This window comes from Vespula pensylvanica, chromosome 18 (assembly GCF_014466175.1).
Source record: "Vespula pensylvanica isolate Volc-1 chromosome 18, ASM1446617v1, whole genome shotgun sequence".
Taxonomy (NCBI): domain Eukaryota; kingdom Metazoa; phylum Arthropoda; class Insecta; order Hymenoptera; family Vespidae; genus Vespula; species Vespula pensylvanica.
This window is the reverse complement of record NC_057702.1, coordinates 611,365-630,099: the sequence shown is the minus strand read 5'-3', so window position 1 is coordinate 630,099 and position 18,735 is coordinate 611,365. Positions and strand designations below refer to the sequence as shown.

At 43.3% G+C, this 18,735-nt stretch overlaps 1 protein-coding gene across 3 annotated transcripts in view; it reads right to left on the bottom strand.

Moving 5' to 3' along the window:
- LOC122635365 (zinc finger protein 423 homolog) overlaps positions 1–18,735 on the bottom strand; it is a 51,281-nt gene that overhangs the window by 23,161 nt on the left and 9,385 nt on the right. For all 3 annotated transcript variants that reach the window (XM_043825509.1, XM_043825511.1, XM_043825510.1), the window contains one exon: positions 9,865–9,936. In XM_043825509.1, coding sequence (XP_043681444.1) covers positions 9,865–9,936 — 72 coding nt within the window. The remainder of the gene's footprint in view (positions 1–9,864; positions 9,937–18,735) is intronic.

Sequence of the window (18,735 nt, the reverse complement as noted above, 5' to 3'; positions counted from 1 at the left end):
AGGGGTGGTGGCCTCCAGAGGGGCACGAAGAAAGGGCGGTTCTGATTTTTGTCTTCGCACAGTCCATTGTGAGTTACCGCTCGTGGGACATCCGATACGCGTCCTTCGAAATGCGTCACTAAACGCACGAAATGGAGCGAAACCAAACGATCGGTTTCGTACCCTTCCTGGAAACTTTAGAACATCCGCCGGAATCATCGATCTATTATCTCTTTCTCCAGTCTCCTCGTCCTTTTGGATAATTACTCCAACTATCGCAAAGTTCTCTATCGTCCGATCTAAACGGACCGCATGTTGCTACGTCGTTCGAAATAAAGCCGTACGTAACAAAGCGGTTAGAGCGATTTCCTATTCCTCAAAGTTCGTATTTAAAATGAGTCATTCGAGCGACTTTGCGATATCTAATCTATTCCAAGTAGAGGCTTGTTCGATCGTTCGATCATGTCTCGAGTAATTATTGAGTATTTAACGCGCGTCAGAGCCAAAAACATTTCGCACGTTTAAAAATACAAATCTTTTTAACGACCTCGGGAAAAAAATCTTCGTCTCTCTCGTAGCTACGTGCAAAATACTTTGTCGTTATGGGGTTGCGTCCGGTTTAGTTTACGAGCACTTTAGCATAATATCGTAGGAACGGGAAGGCTGATGTCCGACCCAAGGTATCTTCGGTTTATAGAAAGAGATAGAGATAGAGAGGTGTATCCAGGAAGAACGGACGATGGTGTTCTTCTCTCTCCAGGGAGAGATGGAACGGGTAGGACTGAAAGAGCGTCCAATTGGTGCCCAGGGTGCATTTGCGTCTAATTCAATGCATTATACCCCTACTACGCGGTCGCCACGAGCGATTCTCGACGACTACGAGGCATCCGGCAGCACGACATCACCGCTGCCTCGGGCTAACCACCCAGCGAAAGCTCCTGTGGCTTCTCTCCGACCTTCGAATCGATCTCTGGCTGATCGCTGCTGCTGCTGCCGCCGCCGCCGCCGCCAGATAGACCCTTTGCTCTGACCGTTGCTTCGGTCTCACGTTATTACCTCGCCGCAACGAAATTATCGCTTCTCCAAGAATCTTAATTGGTTGCATACAGCGATATTGCTGATCGATCGATCGATTATCGATTACGGAGAAGGGAATCTATCATGATCTTGTCTCTTCGGCGAAGTGATATCTACGTCGATGTTTCTAAATCACAGAAACAGGGATCGGAACGAGGAGGAAGAAAGTTAGGAAAAAAGGAACTAACGAATTTCTGATTTATCTACTAATCGATGTCAAAAGATTCTTCTCGTCGCGGTCGGATCTTTAGAATTCCTCTCCTAAAGGACAAGAAAACTTTTCGATAGACCCGATGAAAGAGAAAAAAAAAACAATTCCCAAAAGAATAGGTAACTCATTCCGGTCGTAGGAAAAACCAATTTCCGTGGCGAACGTTCTCGTTGGTACATTTCTTTCAAGGACGTAGAAGAAGAGAAGAGAGGATTCTCGGAGGATAGGAAAAGCATGGACCGCGGGATCGAGCGAAGAGAGTGCGATAAGAAGACACCCGCAGGTGTAATTATGATTACCGCAGTGCAGAGAAAGACGGAGTATTGCGGAGCTCGTATGGCAGCCATGGGATCGTGGGAAATAGCAATCCTCGAACGGCACTTTCGCGTCTCCGTTCTTCCTACCAGCTAAAGCCGACCACCAACAACGCTGTTTTCCGATTGTTGGTCCCCTGGCCTTTCCCTGTGGCTTCCTACTCCAACCGGCTGTGCTTCTTTGCACTCTCTTTTCAAATTCCATTGCCTCGACGTTACTTCGGCTACGTGTGCGTCTGTGCGCCCGTGCGCGCGCGCGCGTTTACATACGTACGTACCTACGTAGAGTAGTTTCCTCGCAAAAACATTTTCTTGGATTCGTTTCGATCGAGAACTCATTTTTCGATCCTCCGCCATAATACGATTAGCTCGCGTGAGAAAGCTACGATTTCAATCGAGCGCGAATGCGTCCCGCGTTCTATGGGAACCGTGTTGTAGGAGGATATTTAGCAATTTTTTTTTTACCGCGTTACATCGAAACCACGTCAGCGTGTTATCGAAGGGTTGACCGTATCGAGGAATGAAGGAATATACGCGTAGAAGGAGAGAAAAATTGATGCGGGTTTCACGCATTTGGAGAAAGGGGAGCCGTTCGTTTCTCTCCTGGAACGGTTAACACGACTGAGTTTTTCCAGGATGAAGCCCACGGGTCTCGACTATAGCACCCCGAGGTCTCGTTTCGGCCTATGCTTTATACGCGACCACCTTTGTTTCCTCCTCCATTTTGTTTCTCCGAGGAGATCGCAGAAATCCAGAAAGAAACTTCTTCTCTTCCAACTAACAACAGGAAGCACGACGCATCGAAGTAAACCCTTCGTATGTCTTGTCAAAGAGAATACGATAAGCCGTCGGAATGTTTTCTTTCTATTTTCTTGCATTTTAATTGGATCCCAAGGTATTCAGTTTCTTATCGAGTTATGATCTATACCGACCGTTAACTTCTACGGCATGATATAGAAAAAAAATCGTACAAGACAGTGATCGATCTATTTCGTTCGTTTAAAGAAGTTTCACCCTAAGCCAATGTCAACCACGCGAATCTCGTCGTCTTATTTTAGATTTCGTTCGGTCGACGACATTAACGTTGATTCATACTTGCCTACGATGTACGATTAACAAACTCGAAGATTTCATTTCTTCCTTCGAGTCATAAGATCGGCCGACTCGAGATTACCACCGCGTGGCCTGAATTTTCGAAAAATCCGATCGTCCAGCCATTCTCGATTTCGAGCTGGCGTTGTGAGCGGACCTTAAAGAAATCTATCCTTCCGTCGTCTCGTTTCGATACATCGCGATCGCTTCGAATCGACTCCTTATCCATCATCCCATTGGCTTTGCCAAAGCAAAACGAACGAGGGACTTTCTCCTCTCGATGAGTTGTTAACGGGGGCAGGGGGGAAAAAAAGAAGAAAAACAAATCAACTTACGATACAAAGAAATCGGTGTAATTACGAACATTGTACGACGAACAGCGAAACTCCTTTCCGAGATCGATCTGAGGGAAGAGGATATAGGAGCGTGGAAAAGAAGAAAGAGGAACAAAAAAGATTGCATATTCGAAATCGATCGCTTGTTTTCGAGACTGTTATCGCTTTTCGAGACTTTTATCGTTCGGGCGACGAAGCCCCGAGCTCCTGGCCCGTTCTCCAGAAACGCTATATTATTTTTAAAGGGACATTGGAATTTCCCTAGATCGATTTATAACTACCACACGTTGTCGACGAAAGCTCAACTTCCGAAATAATTTCGAGCAGAAATAGGAGAGATCGAACGCTTCCAAGTTTGAAATATTCATCGTGTTTGACGGCTTTACGATCGATTTCGAATACGTAGGCATACACGTATACGGTACTGTATGGTTGGTCTGCAATAAGGCCGCAACGGAGTTTTCTCGACGTAACGCGAATTCAATTAGCCGTAAGCGTTTCTCTGCGGTCGACACGTGGGCGAGGGCGCATAATGCGTACGCATCTTCTCGATGAAGAGAGAAAGAGGGACGATGTTTCTATAGGAAAGAAAAGGAAAAAGAAGAAGAAGTTTCAAGAGCCTACATCAACGTTTCTCCAAGAGAGAAGGACACGCCAGTTACCGGCAGTGAGCTCACCGCGATCCTGAGGTCGCATCTCCTCCTTCCACCAAAGGGCAAATTGCTTCGATCCTTGTCTCAACTGCCCTCAAACCGCAATTGCTTAAGAGCTAGCAATTAAACGGCTCGCGCCACCACCACCACCACCAAGAATATCCTTAAGGGGTCTTTGCCTTCTTCGAACCGTACATATTCTCCGAGTACTTTCTTTCTTTCTATTTCGATAGGCGATGTTGAGAAGAAAGTTTGGTGCTACCTTCGGCCCGGATTATTTGTAACACTTCGATATACCTATTAGATATTTCGTCGAAATTACTTGCAAGGATCCGCTGGTGGACGCGAAAGAACGTCGAGATCTCGTCTCTAAGCAAACAACGATTTTAACGTTTGCTTTTTAGCTGGTACAGTATCGCGGAACGGAAAGCGTTTGCGCGAGTATACCGATCGAATCCAAAAAAGAGATAATATCTGTTACAGTCGCACACGTATACATACACATACGTATACATATATGCATGATCTATAAAAGGAAGAAGAAGAGAAAAGATGGAGGACGTCGTCCTATACTTTGCAATTTTCTACGCGAAGAGAAAGGATCGGCATTGAGATCTGCGGTTTGTTCCACGATAATAGTAAAGGATATATATCCTTCGCGTTATGCGAAGTACTTGTGAGAGATACGTTCCAACTATAGCTAAAGCTTTAAACGCTTAACCATCCTTCGGAGTAACCTGAGCATTAACTCGACGGAATTTCAATGGAAGCTAGTCGATCCTTAAGTGGCTCTTATGTTCTAACCACCTATCGACTACTTCTTTCTCAACTTTTTATACATTTTCTTTAACATTGAAAAGTTATATTAGAAAAATGATAGATGGATAGATATATACAGGGTGGGCCAAAAATGTTTGTCACCTCGAAATAAATTAGCCTACAATGTTTCGAAAAGGAGCAACTGACTTTAAAGCTCAGCCGTGCAAGTAAATTGGCCAGATAAATTACTATTGCCGAGGCAAGTACGAACGACGCCTTTTTTTTTTTAGAAAGCGAGATTTTTTTGATCCAATGTAATATTTGATCCCGATCTATCGGGAAAAGAGAAACGGACGCAAGGTGGCAAGCTCGGAAGCTTTTCCGCGAGAGAATCCTCTCTCGAGAGAAGGAGTAGGAACGTCGGCGTGTCGGTCTTCTGAAGGAGACAAGGTGTAGGTCGGCAGATTTTATCGCACAGGACATTCCTGTGCACGGTACGTCCATCCGACTGGCCTTAACTCCGTTTTGTATTTCGTTTACGCGCGATATAACGTCTCGCGGTCTTACGTACCTATCTCTGGACGACGATGACACCGAGGGCTTGTCTTCGATGATGCGTATCCGCGAGACGCGAAACGACTAATATATAAATAACCAAATCATTATGTATAAATACATACACACACATATATATATATATATACGCGCGTGTGCGTGTGACGGACAAGGGACAACGCAAACATCGTCTTAAAACTCGAGTATAAATTCGTGTAGTAAGTAAAAGAAAGAAAATATGAAGGAAAAGAGAGAGAGAGAGAGAGAAAGAGATTCGAAAATCTGGGACAAGGTTTTCAAACGCATTTGCTTGGAAACATTCGTACGAGGCGATATACGCTTGATACGGTTACTCGCGTATATCGCATAGCATAGCGAGCGAGCGAGCGAGCGAGTGAAAAGGAACCGCTCGTTCGTTTTGCATAACGCGTTTAAAAAAGAGGAGAACCTGCCACACCTGAAATGTATTCTTTCGGCCGGTTCTATCTTACATCGTAATTTCTCAATATCGTACCGATTCGTACCGAACACGCCGTAAAATCTACGAAATCATTTTGGTCACGAGTGATGAGGTCCATAAAAAAAAAAAAAAGAAGAAAAGAAAAGAGAAATCAAAGAAAATATAAAATATCGTTTCGATTAAAAGTAATTGTCTGCGACATTTTTTACAAGGACACTTCATTCTCCGTCCGTAATTCGCATCGTTGAACCTAACAAGCAGATCGAAATGCTCATCGTATCGTCCGTATGTGCGTATGCATGTCTCTCTCTCTCTCTCTCTCGGTTGCTCCAACAGTCCATCAACGCTATAAAATAGAACATACACGGAATTTCAGATATACGTAATGAGCGTGTTGGTCAGCGAACGTCGGAACGCCCAAGTACAGCGGAAAACATAATCCAAGGGTGGGCTGAGGGGAGGAGGGCTGAGAGGAGAGAAGGGTAATGATGATTACCGAGCACTCAGCTTGGCTAGGATTAATTTAATGGTACTATGTGTCCAGTAGGATGGTTATAGCGAAACACTGCGGCGATCGTTAACGATAGCCTTCCAGTGGTTTCGAAATTCACCGCAGGGAAAAATCGAATGAAGATTCGAATGATTTTTCTTCGAGTATTTTCTTCAATTTCTTTACATTTTCACGTACAAACGAAACGATAAGGTACAATGTCGAAAAGCCAACGATAACGCGGAATCGTCGAGCTAGCCGCTCTCTTCGACAAAACTTTCTCTCTCTCCCTCTCTCTCGGTAAGAATTCTTCGGGGCGGCCTGGGTAAAGTTTTCACCTAAATTCCCATGGGTGTTGTGAGAGAAAAAGAAAGAAAAGAGAAGGAAAGGAAAGGAAAGGAAAGGAAAGGAAAGAAAGAGAAAAGGCGCACAGTAGCACCTCGACGTCGTTTTTCGCTTCCAACCCTCCTTTTTCCACTCCCCCGGCCCTCCTAGCTACCTTTTCTCCAAGAACTCATATCTATATATACGACACACCATCCAGTAAGATTATTCTCGTGTGTACGCACACGTACGTGTGAGCTCGCAAGCGCAAATGTGCGTGCTCTCGCGGTATTCACGTGAGAAAACTCCCTGGAGAAATAACCGGCTTGTATGTAATGTACGCCGAGGTATTGTAAGGGGGTGTAAAGGCGCCCGTACAACCCTCCTCCTTCCTCCTTCCTTCCTTCCACCTTCCCTAGAAATAAAAAGAAAAAGGAAGAAGGTACTGCTTGAATTTTTACCTTCGCAGGTGCGACAGATCGTTTCTGTTTTCTCCTTTCTTATCTTTTCCTTTCTTTTTTCTTCCTTCTTTCTTTCTACTTTTTATTTGCTACCCAAGACCTATCGTTTTATTACGGTTAAATTTAACCGTGTAACGTGTTACGGTTTCAAGTACGCTTTTGATCAATTATTCCGTCCGTACGTACGTCGATCCATTGACGTTAGAGCTCAGAGCGGGCTTGAATCTCCTCCAAGAGGCTTCAATCAGTTTCTCTTTTCTTCCTGGAATTTCTAAGTGGATTTTTACGAGGTTGAATTGTCGGCCCAACGCTCAACCCCTATTAGTCGGCTTTTACGACAAGCAGAGGATACCGTGGGTATATTCTATCCCCGACCCACAGGGGATAACAATTTGTTCATTTTCTTCGTTGTAATCGATCGCGCGACAATTTGATTTTTATAGAAAAATTAACGGGGTTGTGAAAGATTTGGCTGGATTACATAATAATTGAAATATAAGGAATTTCTATCTTACCGACGATGCGACGCGCGGTGGAAGAAGATCGAATTAAAAAGTTAAGCCGAATCCGTCGACAGTCGGTAAGGCAGAAAACCTTGCTAGAGCGCTCGGTAAATAGAAGATAAATAATCTCGATATTTATAAAACGTTTGATTTCGTTCAATCGACTCTGATATCACCTTTCGAATGATCTTTCACATAAATAAATTCGAATATAAAAGTCGAATTACAACGTGGAACGTAATATGCAAATATGTGACGATGATAAAAGCAGAGATAAGGTAAAGTAGGAGAAACTTTAGCTGGATGTAATAACGAGTGAGGATTTCCTCGGGTATAGCAACGGGAAGATTATTAAATAATAATAACACTGCGAGATGCCTGGCGGACATTTAAAGTGCTCGTCCATGTCCACGTCCGTCCTCGCTAATTATCGCGAACTCCGACGCGGATGACCATTCACCAAATTTCATCTCAGCATCTGGACAAATATAGAATCGTTCTCCGTTGGCTAATCCGGATTTATAGAAACGAACAAACATCGTTTTTTAATGCCATCGATTGCTAAGTGCTACTAATAATAAATAACGACACGAAAACGTACTACGAAGCGTATGCGTAAGACGAATGCGAATTTGTTGATATTCTTAACGGGGAAATATTTCATTTATTGCCTCTTAAATACTAGTTATTCGATCGATTCTATTTATTGTACCCGTATACATAGGTCCGCCGTCGCAAGAGGTTCGGTGGTCCGGTCGAATAATGAATGACGAGGTCAGAGCTTTCTGGATATCCAAAGACGGACTCGAGTTAAATTTTCAACGTGTCAACCGAGACAGTAATACATTGCCTGGACTATACGGAATGGGAGAGTCGTGATGGAGAGATAATGCTATTTAGAGATAGAATGCTAATCGATCTCGAATATACAAATCTATGGATCCTTCCGATTAGACGTTGTTAACGTTAAACGAAACTAAAATTTCTTTCGTAGATCTAAACGAAGGAGAGTGGCTGCATCTGTACAAGCGTGTACGTATCTCGCTGGAAGTTAGGTTTAGGTGACAGGCAGGAAAGAGGAAAGAAAGGGAGGGTTAAATTAAGAGCAGAAAGAAGGGAGCAGCTTCGGGCAATCCCCGAAAAGAGAGAAACGAGTCGAATGCCCGTAATGCGAGGCGCTTAAAGTTGCAATGGGTCTCGAGGGTATAAATGGAGAAAGAGATAGCGTGTGTGTGTGTGTGTGTGCGAAGAGAGAAGGAGAGAGAGAGAGAGAGAGAGAGGGATCGAGTGACTGACTGACTGGAACCAAAAAGATGCGACCCGCCTAAGAGATTGGGATCTTTGCGAATCCGAGAAAGCCCATCGGGACCCTCGCTTGCATCGTTCTTCGAGCTGATTTTCGATCGAAACTGCTTTTTCCTGATACGTCTATGAGCTACGATAAATGCGAGAGTCGAAGATCACCCTATCGTCTTAATGACCCGAAAAGTCCGCGAAAGAGGACAGATATCGTCATGAAAGAAAAATATCAACGCGCGGTATCCTTGCTGTTTTTTTTTTTTTTTTCTTTTCTAATAAACCTGCCAGCTAAATAAAAGATCCGATCTATTGTTAATCGTATCTCTGCTATTCTCAGACGAGATTTTAAAAATAAGACTTGTTCTCCTTATTCTTCGAGGAAAATATTAAGTAACTTTCGCAAGATGCTTTCAAGAAACGAAACACGTTTGGACAACTCTGTGTTAAACTATAACTCTCTGTGAATCTTAAAGGGAGTTCGCAAGTGCTTTCGTGAGAAACCTAGCCAAAGTACTACTTCGTTGAGAAAGAGAAGACTAGAGACGTGGAAAGACAGAGAGAGGGGGAGGGAGAGAGAGATTAAGGTAAAGACAGAGACAGGAAGCAAGCTTGAAGGGTTAATTAAGTGTTTGCTCGTCCGACAAGCTCAGCCTGCGTATCTCTAAGAACAAACTGCCCCTGCATGTGCAATCGTCTGGTAACCAGCATTAAATGTAGTCCCTTCGTACTAACTTTAACCACTGTACTAACTAAAACATTCCCTTTGTACATCTTCTTAGAAGAAAACACGTCGATTCTGATTCGTACGTCGAAAAAATACTGCGTATTGCGTGTGCGCGTATCTCAATGGCTCGACTCGTCGACGTCAAAGTTGGAAATGTGACCGTCGTTTAACGATTAGAAAAGGATGAAATTTCAGGTAAACGTGGCAAGTATTTCTTATTTCTAATACGACCTAAGAACGAATGTAAAGTACGTTTAAGTCCTTCGCAGCGGTCGGTACGCAGGAAGGAAACCGGCACTAAAGGGACACATTTATGTCTTCCCAGGAGTACGTTAGCTAGCTAGCTAGCTAGCTAGCTGGCTAGCTGGCTAGCCAGCGGCCGAGCCAAACCCCTCGGTCTCCGAACCGAACCCTCCTCCTCCGGCCCTTTCGTCGTCGGCCAGAACTCGGCGGCTTATTCGCCTAACGGGAACGTTAGTCGATTTTGCTCGCCTCAAACCCTACCGAATCTCGGTGCTGCTTCGCTATAATCGAATTACTTTCGAATCTATTCCGAATTCGTCGAGAATCTACCTGTATCTGACCGATACGCGTACCGCACGGCAAGAGACAAATGAAGCAAACTCACCGCTGTCGAGGCTGTTCTGATTTTCTAAATCCGGACCCTGCACGGACGATGGTCTACCGTCTCGCAAATAATCTGCAACATACGTTATAATAATTTCAATAAAGTTCGTAGCAACGTCGTAGAGAAGTTCTTCTAACGGGACTTGACGCTGAAGTTTCATGGGATCTCGAACGATCGAACAAAACGAACGAGATCGAACAGGCTCGCTTCCTTTTTCCATGGTTCGCCATGACTTCGTTGTAACGTTGGTACGAGCGTATAATACGAGAAAGGGTGGAAAAGAGCGTAGAAAATCTCACGGGAGCCATACCCGAGTGATATTGGCTCCCATAGCCCATTCCTGTACATCGGAGACCGGAGAACCTCACCTTGGACCTCGCGTTGAGGAAAAGCGGCCAAAATTCAAATTTCCCAAAGGAATACGCACAACTTTAAACACAAGTTTGTGGGAAAACAAGCACAAAGCTTGAGACAGTGATAGTCACGCTGATATACGATCGATATATCTCCTTCTTTTTCTTTCTTTTTCTTTTTTTCTTGGAGCAATTTTATCGAACGCACGAAAAAGTCCTATACGATTTCCAAGCGATTAGAAAAGAAAAAAATCAAATCACGTATAAAATGATATTTTAAGGTTGACACGCAAAAGCTGCTTGTGGAATTATCATTGCTCGTAAGTCACCCCCGGTAACATTGCAGCCGCATAGTTCGTGGTTTCAGAGAAGAGATAACTCGTATAAATAACCTCGGAAGTCCACGGTGTACAATAGTCTTTTTTTACGAGTATGACTTTTGGGAGTTCCAAGGCCACGCTCGGGGCATCGTTGGTAATCAGTTTGCCGTTCATGCCGAAAATCTACGCCAAAAGAAGAATTTCATTTCGAGCTCATTTCTAAAGCAGTCATCCGCCGACATTCTTTTTTTATTGTCTCCAAAAATGACGCGTACCACGCGTCTATGAGCGAAAGAAAAAAGGGAGATCACGTTTTTATAAGTTCATATTCCAAGTGAAATTGGCGTTTATGGAATCGAAGATACTTGGATAGGTACTTTTGCTCGAGAATGGGATTATCGATTCGGCCATAAAGTCGACTTTTCGTTGATATCATTGGATATCTATGTGACGAGTTCCCATAAAGAAGGATGCGCGCGCGCGCGCGCGAGAGAGAGAGAGAAAGAGAGAGAGCAAGAGAAATAGACATAGTTATATGAATTTTGGGAATTCGACGTTCATGGTGAAGCTGTCGGGGAACCGGTTTTGGTTTTGTATTAGCATGTAACTCCGGCAGGAGTTGAAGTTGCGATGGCTTGTGGGTGGTTGGGTGGCTGTAGGGAGGGTAATTACCTCCTTGGGGAATCCCCTCTCCACAGCGAGGCCGAGTATAGCCCCAGCACGGGTACAGAGGCTTCCCACTGCTCCCAGTGGTCCCACGGGAGCTCGACAGCGATTCTCATACGAGTTGGTGCTCAACTCGTTTCTTCGAACCTCGACTTCGTCTCTCCTTTGATCCGCTCGATACGATCATTTGTTCTATTCGCGATTCTATGTTTATCGACGAGTTTTAGCCTCTTCATGGAATTTACGGAGATTCGATGAACGAACATCCATCGTCATCGTTTCTTCGGTAAAATTCGAGGATTGATTTTGTTATTGACACCTCTTTTGTTTTCAAACGAATTCGTTAGTTTTTCGTTATGATTTTACGATGACGCGTTTAAACAAGTTCTCTCGTGAAAGTTATCTCTCGCAAAATATCGCTATGAAACGATCCCATCGCTTCCAGTGGTCTCTAGGGATCTGGTCAGAGATTCTCATACGCACGATCTAGATTGGAGATTACATCGAAAATCTTGTAACCTGTGTGTAACCGTATAATCGTTCGATCATGAAACGCATTTAAAAAGTTCGTTAGATCGCTTCAACGTGGATAATGTGGACATGGTAATGAATTAACGATCGTGTGGATTCCTATTCTTAGAGAGTTTTAAAATAGTGATCGTAAAATAATTCGTAAAAACAAGGAAATATTTTGACGGAAAGCCGTAAAGCAACGAGGGCATTTCGTGAAGCATTCTATAATCCCTGGAGAACCTTAACACAGTGGATCTCATTCCGTTAAAATTCAACTTTGCACTTTTACGCGAATACGTTCGCATTCGTTCGACTTTTTTACATCCTTAAATAAAAAATCGAGGGCTAAATTCTAGTGAATTTTTCATTCAATGAAGATGGGATCGTTGCCATTGACTCAATTTCGATTTCGTAAATTAAACTATACGTTTACATAATTATCGATATGTTTTATCGAACGTAAGTTACGCGTGCCGCAAAGTAGTATTCCAACTCAAAATACGTTTTATTACATTCATTAGATATTAATATCCTTTGCTTCGTAACGTCGAACGCGAATTACGTTTAATATATCATTGGAAAGATGATACTTCGATAGTAGATAACATCGTCGATCTAACGTCCTAACGATGATGACCTAATTAATCTTGACTACCTTTTTAAATGCACGCAAATATATCGTTAATCAAATTCTACTAAGTATCCGTAATCAACGCTCGTCTTATGATCAAAAGGACAAAGTGTCGCTTTTAAAAAGATTAGATAAGATACTATCGAAGTATCAGAGATATATCAATCGTATTTTAATAGTAGCCCTAAAGGCTGTAATCGACAGTGACAAAATTCAAGCAACTGGATGAAAAGTCTACACCTGACGAATCCTACACTCGATCGAAACATTTCAACAAATTCAGTAGTGCTCACCTGTTCTTCATACTCCTAGTAAGACAACTTGCATAAATAGTACGGCTGAGTTGATTCCGACCGTTGGATGGGACATAACGATTGCGAACATAGCGAAAAGGCTCTCATAATTCTCGAAAAAAAAAAAAAAAAACGTTTTAATGTTCCAAGAACGATTTTCACGCAAACCGTGTCCATTTTCCAATTGGTTTGCTTTATCGCTGAAATATTATCTCCTTCGTACCTCAACGACCTAATGACCCAAAGGGCGATTTAACTACGAGAAAGAATTTCTATTCGAATCGAAAGAAGGTAGTATTATCACGAACACCCTGTAGAATGTCATCGACACATCCCGTTGTTAAGGGTAGGTCTGTCCCAAGGGAAAACCACAAACAATAGCAATAGGCTAGCTAGAGAACCACCCTTCGGAATCCTGTGAGGTCCTAGGACCTCGATATCTTTCGAACTGCCCAACCTACACCCTCGCGAGTCTCCCATAGAAGAAAGAGAGAGAGACAGAAAGAAAGAGAGAAGGATAGAAGAAAAAAGAAAGAAAGAGACTATACCCACGGGAAAAGTTTAATTTCTTTCCGAGAAAGATGGCTGTTCCTTGTACTTTGCCGCCAAGGATCGGTCCCGTGGTCGATATATATATGTATATATATATATATATATATGTATATACATATATATGTATGTATGTATATGTATGTCTATATGTACATGCACACACACACACACAGAGAGACGCACAAGGAGAGAGAAAGAGACACACTACGGTCTCCGTAGGAATTAATTTGGTCGGATGTCCCTGCTGGGACATCTCCTCGCAGTGCCACCGAACCGTTTGCCAGCGACGACTTTTCGAACTCCTGCCAGAAACTCCGTCGAAATTGACCTCTTTATGCCAAATGCATCATTCTTTACGTCTACCGTATTTCCATTAATTTTTGATAATATCTGGATAGTCTGTGATAGTCCGAACAAATTTGTTACACGCGCCTCGAGTCTGGTACAACGTCGAGCAGACTCGTGTACCAGATAGAAGACAATAGGGTTTGACAAATTTGCAAGTAGACAAGAAAGAAACGCATAACCGAGATGATCTAAGAAAGTTCGAAGGGTAAAAGGTATCGTTAGATGCGATAGAAAAGAATAAATTTTGTAAGGAATTAGATTACGTAAACGCGTAACGAAAGTTACACAGGGGTAGTTTTTCGTGGGATTGATTGCATATTCGGGAAGATTCGGTAAAACTCGGTAGAACTCGCGTTGATATATCGCTCGAATTCGCGGTTCAAACTCGTGGGATCAACTATAAAGGGGTTCACACACCTGCGTGTCGTAAACATCGCGATACGAGGCTGTAAGCCCTCCGCTCGGAGATAGTTAACCGAGGAATTAGTACACTCGCGAACTCGAAATTATTGCGCGAACGCAGCTTTTGACGTCGCTTGGCTAGGCGAAAGGGCAAACGCGAGCCACGACCCTTGACGGACGCACGCGGCTTTACCGTTAAGAGCCGAGCATAAATTTTGCCGTCCGGCTAGCGGTCCGGCTAGTGACTCCCTTTGACCCTTCGCGCATGATGGACACCGTTCGTCGCTGGCTTACTTCGATCCATTGCGAACCTTATTAGGGATTATTTTTTTTTGTTTTCTTTTTTACCTCCATCGGTATATGCCTATCTTGAATCTCGTATCGTCCGAAATTTAATTTTTCTACTACCTTTACACGACTACGACGGATCATCGTTAAACGAAATTAACGGAACAAAACTTTTCGATAATCCTGATCAATTTTTTACCAAAAACAACACGCTTATCTTTCATGGAAACTAAGTAAAGCGATGAAAAACAGTCCCTTTTTTTCTTTTGAATCAAACAGAAGGGGATGACAAAGAGATATTTTTATCGGACGTACGAACGGACCAAAAGAGTAGGGTGTTAGTGCCCAAGGAGAGAAAGATTAGCATAAAGTTAACGGAATAGACAATACTTATGTACCTACAATATATACTCGCTCGAAAGTTAAGTTGGGTTGCATTGTCCAGTCCCCAGGTACCACATGGTTGCCTCTGACGTTTCAATACGACGAGTTATATTGCAAAGACATCGTTGTGACCGCGAGAATACAATTTCTTACTTCGCATCACTATACTACCACTTCCAATGACAATAAATTTTACTACCGCTTTTTATGCGCCCGAAGCAAAATGAGCTTCTCGATCGGTCTCTTATAAAAGCAGAAGAAAAATATGAGAAAAACTTTCGTCTAGCGTCAGTGATATTTCACTTTTAACAATTTTTACATTAAATATATTTGTTATATACCTGGAGATTTTTATCGTGTCGTCTCCAACGAGATACCATTAAAAAAAGAATAAAAATAGAGCAAGATGAAGTAAATCGTAGAAAAATTCATACTATTGTATTCAAAGAAATGCGCAAGATTTGTAGCAAGGTACAAGCCTTAGGATAAAGACAGAGAGAGAGAGAGAGAGAGAGAAAGAGAGAGAGTTTCAAGTACAACGAAGTTATTAGCGACCCTCTTAGTAGGTTTTACACCGGTTGAAAATTCGCTGGCAACCTTCCCGTTCCTTTGCAGCGAGCATAACAGGTGGTATTGCCACCGTACTCTTCTCTCCTACCACTTTTGCTAAAGCTTACGAATAGATATAGGAAACTTTCAACGAGGCAACACCTTCGAACGTGTGGATAAGCGCAGCTCTGTCGTCGAAACAACGTTATAATGCTTGTCAGAGTACTCGAATGCAGTTGTCCCTACAAGCCTCGCATGGAAAATATATTTCTATTATACAAAATATACGGGGTGTCAAAAAATCAATAGAGACAAGAAAACAATAAAATGTACGAGTAAATAAAAGAGAAAAAAAGAAAAGAAGGAAAAAAAACTATACAGAACTCCGTCCGTGAAAACGTAGAATCTTTGCTCTCGGTCGAATCGCACGCAGGTGCAGCTGCACACGAGTTTATCGCGTCGGAGTACAATCGTATTACGTACGAGCGGGGAATGGCAGTGCCGAGAGAGTGAGTTTATAATGATGGAACGAGAAGGTCTAGTCACCCGAGACCATGTCATAATTTCTCTGTGTGCGTTTCTCGCTAGTCGGTGTATCTATTCTGTGTCGAGCAAGTGAGAGAGAGAGAGAGAGAGAGAGAGAGAGAAAGCTCACAACGTTACTGCCCGGCTTCTCAACGTTTCTACGTGTAATCACGCGCTCGCGTGTAATAGCGCATCCTTGTGTCCTCTCGTAGACGCATACAGTTACAGAGTTATACATAGAAACACCCACGTTCTTCGATATTTCCGTGTATAAGACGAAAGATGACTTCGTGTGTGTACGTGTATGTGTGTACCAGGGATAAGGAGAGCAAGCAAGGATGGGATAGCCAGAGAGAGAGAGAGGGGGGGAAGGGAAGGAGGAGGTAAAGAGGGAGTGAGGGAAACACCGGGAGTCGGTCCCAAGGGATACGTAGAGCCGTGCCACGGCCCGAGGCAGCTCGTCACCTGGGACACCCTTATATCGGCGAGTACAGTCGCACCGAGAAAGTGCCTCTTCTCTTCTCTCCTCTCTTCGCCTCTTCTCTAGACCGTACTACCACCACCGCTGGTATCACCACCACCACTAGCACCGCGACGACCTAAAGCCGTTTTCCTTGCTCTTGATCAAGAGTCGTTTGCGAAACGACGCTGCTTTTCTTCGTTGGAAGACTCTCTTCCGTTCGTTGAATTCGAACTTAACGATCAAACGAAACGATCGTCTTCTCTTCGCAAATTTTTTCTGATCCAAAATGAAAAGGACAAATTTTATTTAAACAAATCCTTGATTAACTAAAAAGCTTTTTTAGTAAATACGAGAACGAAAAAAGGAGGAGAGAAAGAAAGATAGACAAACGAGTTAAGAGTCAGAACGGAAAGATAAAGATGAAGAAATAAAAGAAAAGAAGGAGATGGATAGACAGGCAGATAGATAGGTAGATAGGAAGAGTGGAGGAGGGAGGGAGGGAGGAAGAGGGAGAAAGCAGAAGGATAGGAGGGCGCGAAGAGGCTGCGGGGCCAGATCCCGAGGGAATCCACGTTCTCCTCTGGCGCTAGCAGCACACGGGAACGCGCGAGCAAAAGAGAGAGAGACGGAGAATAAGAGTGAGAGGGACGAAGAGGGAAAGAGGAAGGGACTAATCAGCTCGGCGCATGCGCGATGGGCTCCGCTCCTGTTCCCTCGGGATTCCTCTGGCATTCCCCATAATATACCCACCCCTGCTAGTTCTCTAACGCTGCTTCCCCCCTCCTTTCCCTCTCTATCCTCTCTCCCACCCCCTTTGGATGTGCCACCGTGCTACAGGGCTTTCCAGCTTCCGGAAACTCACGCAACTTTTTCACTTCCCTTTTCTCTTCTCTTTCGTTAACCGGATGTTAATTCGTTATGAGGGAAAAATTTGAAATATTTCAAGTAGCTATGATGCAGAGCGAATAGAAAAAGAAAAAAGAAAAAGAAGAAGAGGGAGAAAGAAGAGTCGATGCAAATGTCTCTTCGAAAATAGTTTCTTACCGATTCGTTCGAAACTTTCTCGGTTAAGAGATCGAGGGAGTCTCAAAAAAGAAGTTGATCCTTCGAAAATCGAAGCAATTATTGTAATTAGAGCGAGAAACAAGATGATTTACACGAGAAAGATATTCCGAGCTGTCGAGCAATGTATAATCCCACCTTCTCTCCACGTTCTCGTTCTCCGTCACCCACCATCGAGTCAGAGGGCTTTCCAGCCTTTTCCCATTGGGAGTCGAGATCCCCCATTTTCTTAATGTCAGAGATTTCAATCTGTCACGAGACCAGCTTGGTAACATTTCGTTTATCCGACGAGCAATTTTCAAGAATCTTGCGAACTTTTGTAATCGTTAAAATCCACTGCCAGTTAGAAATCAGTATTCCGACGTTTGAATTTTCCGACGGAACGAAGAAAAGAATAATTCAAAATTCATTAATACGTAATATCCAAAAGTGAAGAAGACAAATCTCGGATTAGAGATTTAAAAGGAAAGGAATAAAAGAATGAAAAAAAAAAAAAAATAGAAAGAAAAAACAAGCTGTCTGAGAATAAACGTCTGACATTAAAAGCGTCTATTCGAATTCTAATCGATTCGAGCAAACTACGATCAAAGAAACCTGAACACAATCGTAAAGCACAGACGCGTGTATAAAGTAAAACTCACTGTTATTATTGGCTGCGTCAAATGTGACAAAAAGGAGAAAAGAAACAAACAAAAAGACGAGTCGATTACAACGTGCATTTTGCTGATTTTCCAAACAATCGATGCTCGTCGAGATGTAGGGGATAAACGTCCCTCCGCAGGAAAACTAGCGAAACCCTTCACCCCTTCCCTCCCTCTCTCTTTTCTCTCTACATATCCAACCGAGCCACTGTCTAACCAATTCACCACCCCCCTCACTTTCGGCTTCGCTCTTTACAATGTTTGCAATAAGGCATTAACCCACGGGGTTGAAACGAAGCCAATATTCCCCGGATGATAATATAAAACATCGGAGATGTATATACGCTCGTACACGTAGATATACAAGCGCAGTCTCTCCCTCTCTCTCTCTCTCTCTCTCTCTCTCTCTCTCTCTCACTCTTCGATCTCGATCTCGATTTTTCCCTATGCAAACGTTTATTTCCAGTTGCTGCGAGCTTGTTTTAGGCTCATTAGCGATCCCAAGCGATCATCGCCTTTTCTTTCGCTCCTCTCTTCTTCTTTTTTTCGGTTTATTACTAGAGGCATTAATAGTCCGTCTCTCTTTCTCTTACGCGATTAACACTGTCGATCATTTTCACATGCACTCTACCTCTTTCTCTCTCTCTCTCTCTCTCTCTCTCTCTCTCTCTCTCGATCTTGACAAAAGCGAAACGACGGGAAGAACAATCGTCTCGCGATGTAATTCCTTTCTCCAGCATCGGTGGAATAGCGAGGAACTCAAGTGGCAAAGGTAGATCCCAGGATGCCTCTCGTTTGTTCGATATTTTATGCCTAAACACGATTGTGAATGTGGAATAGTCGACACGTTTAAAGCTTTTGTCTTCGCGCGTTTAAACGTG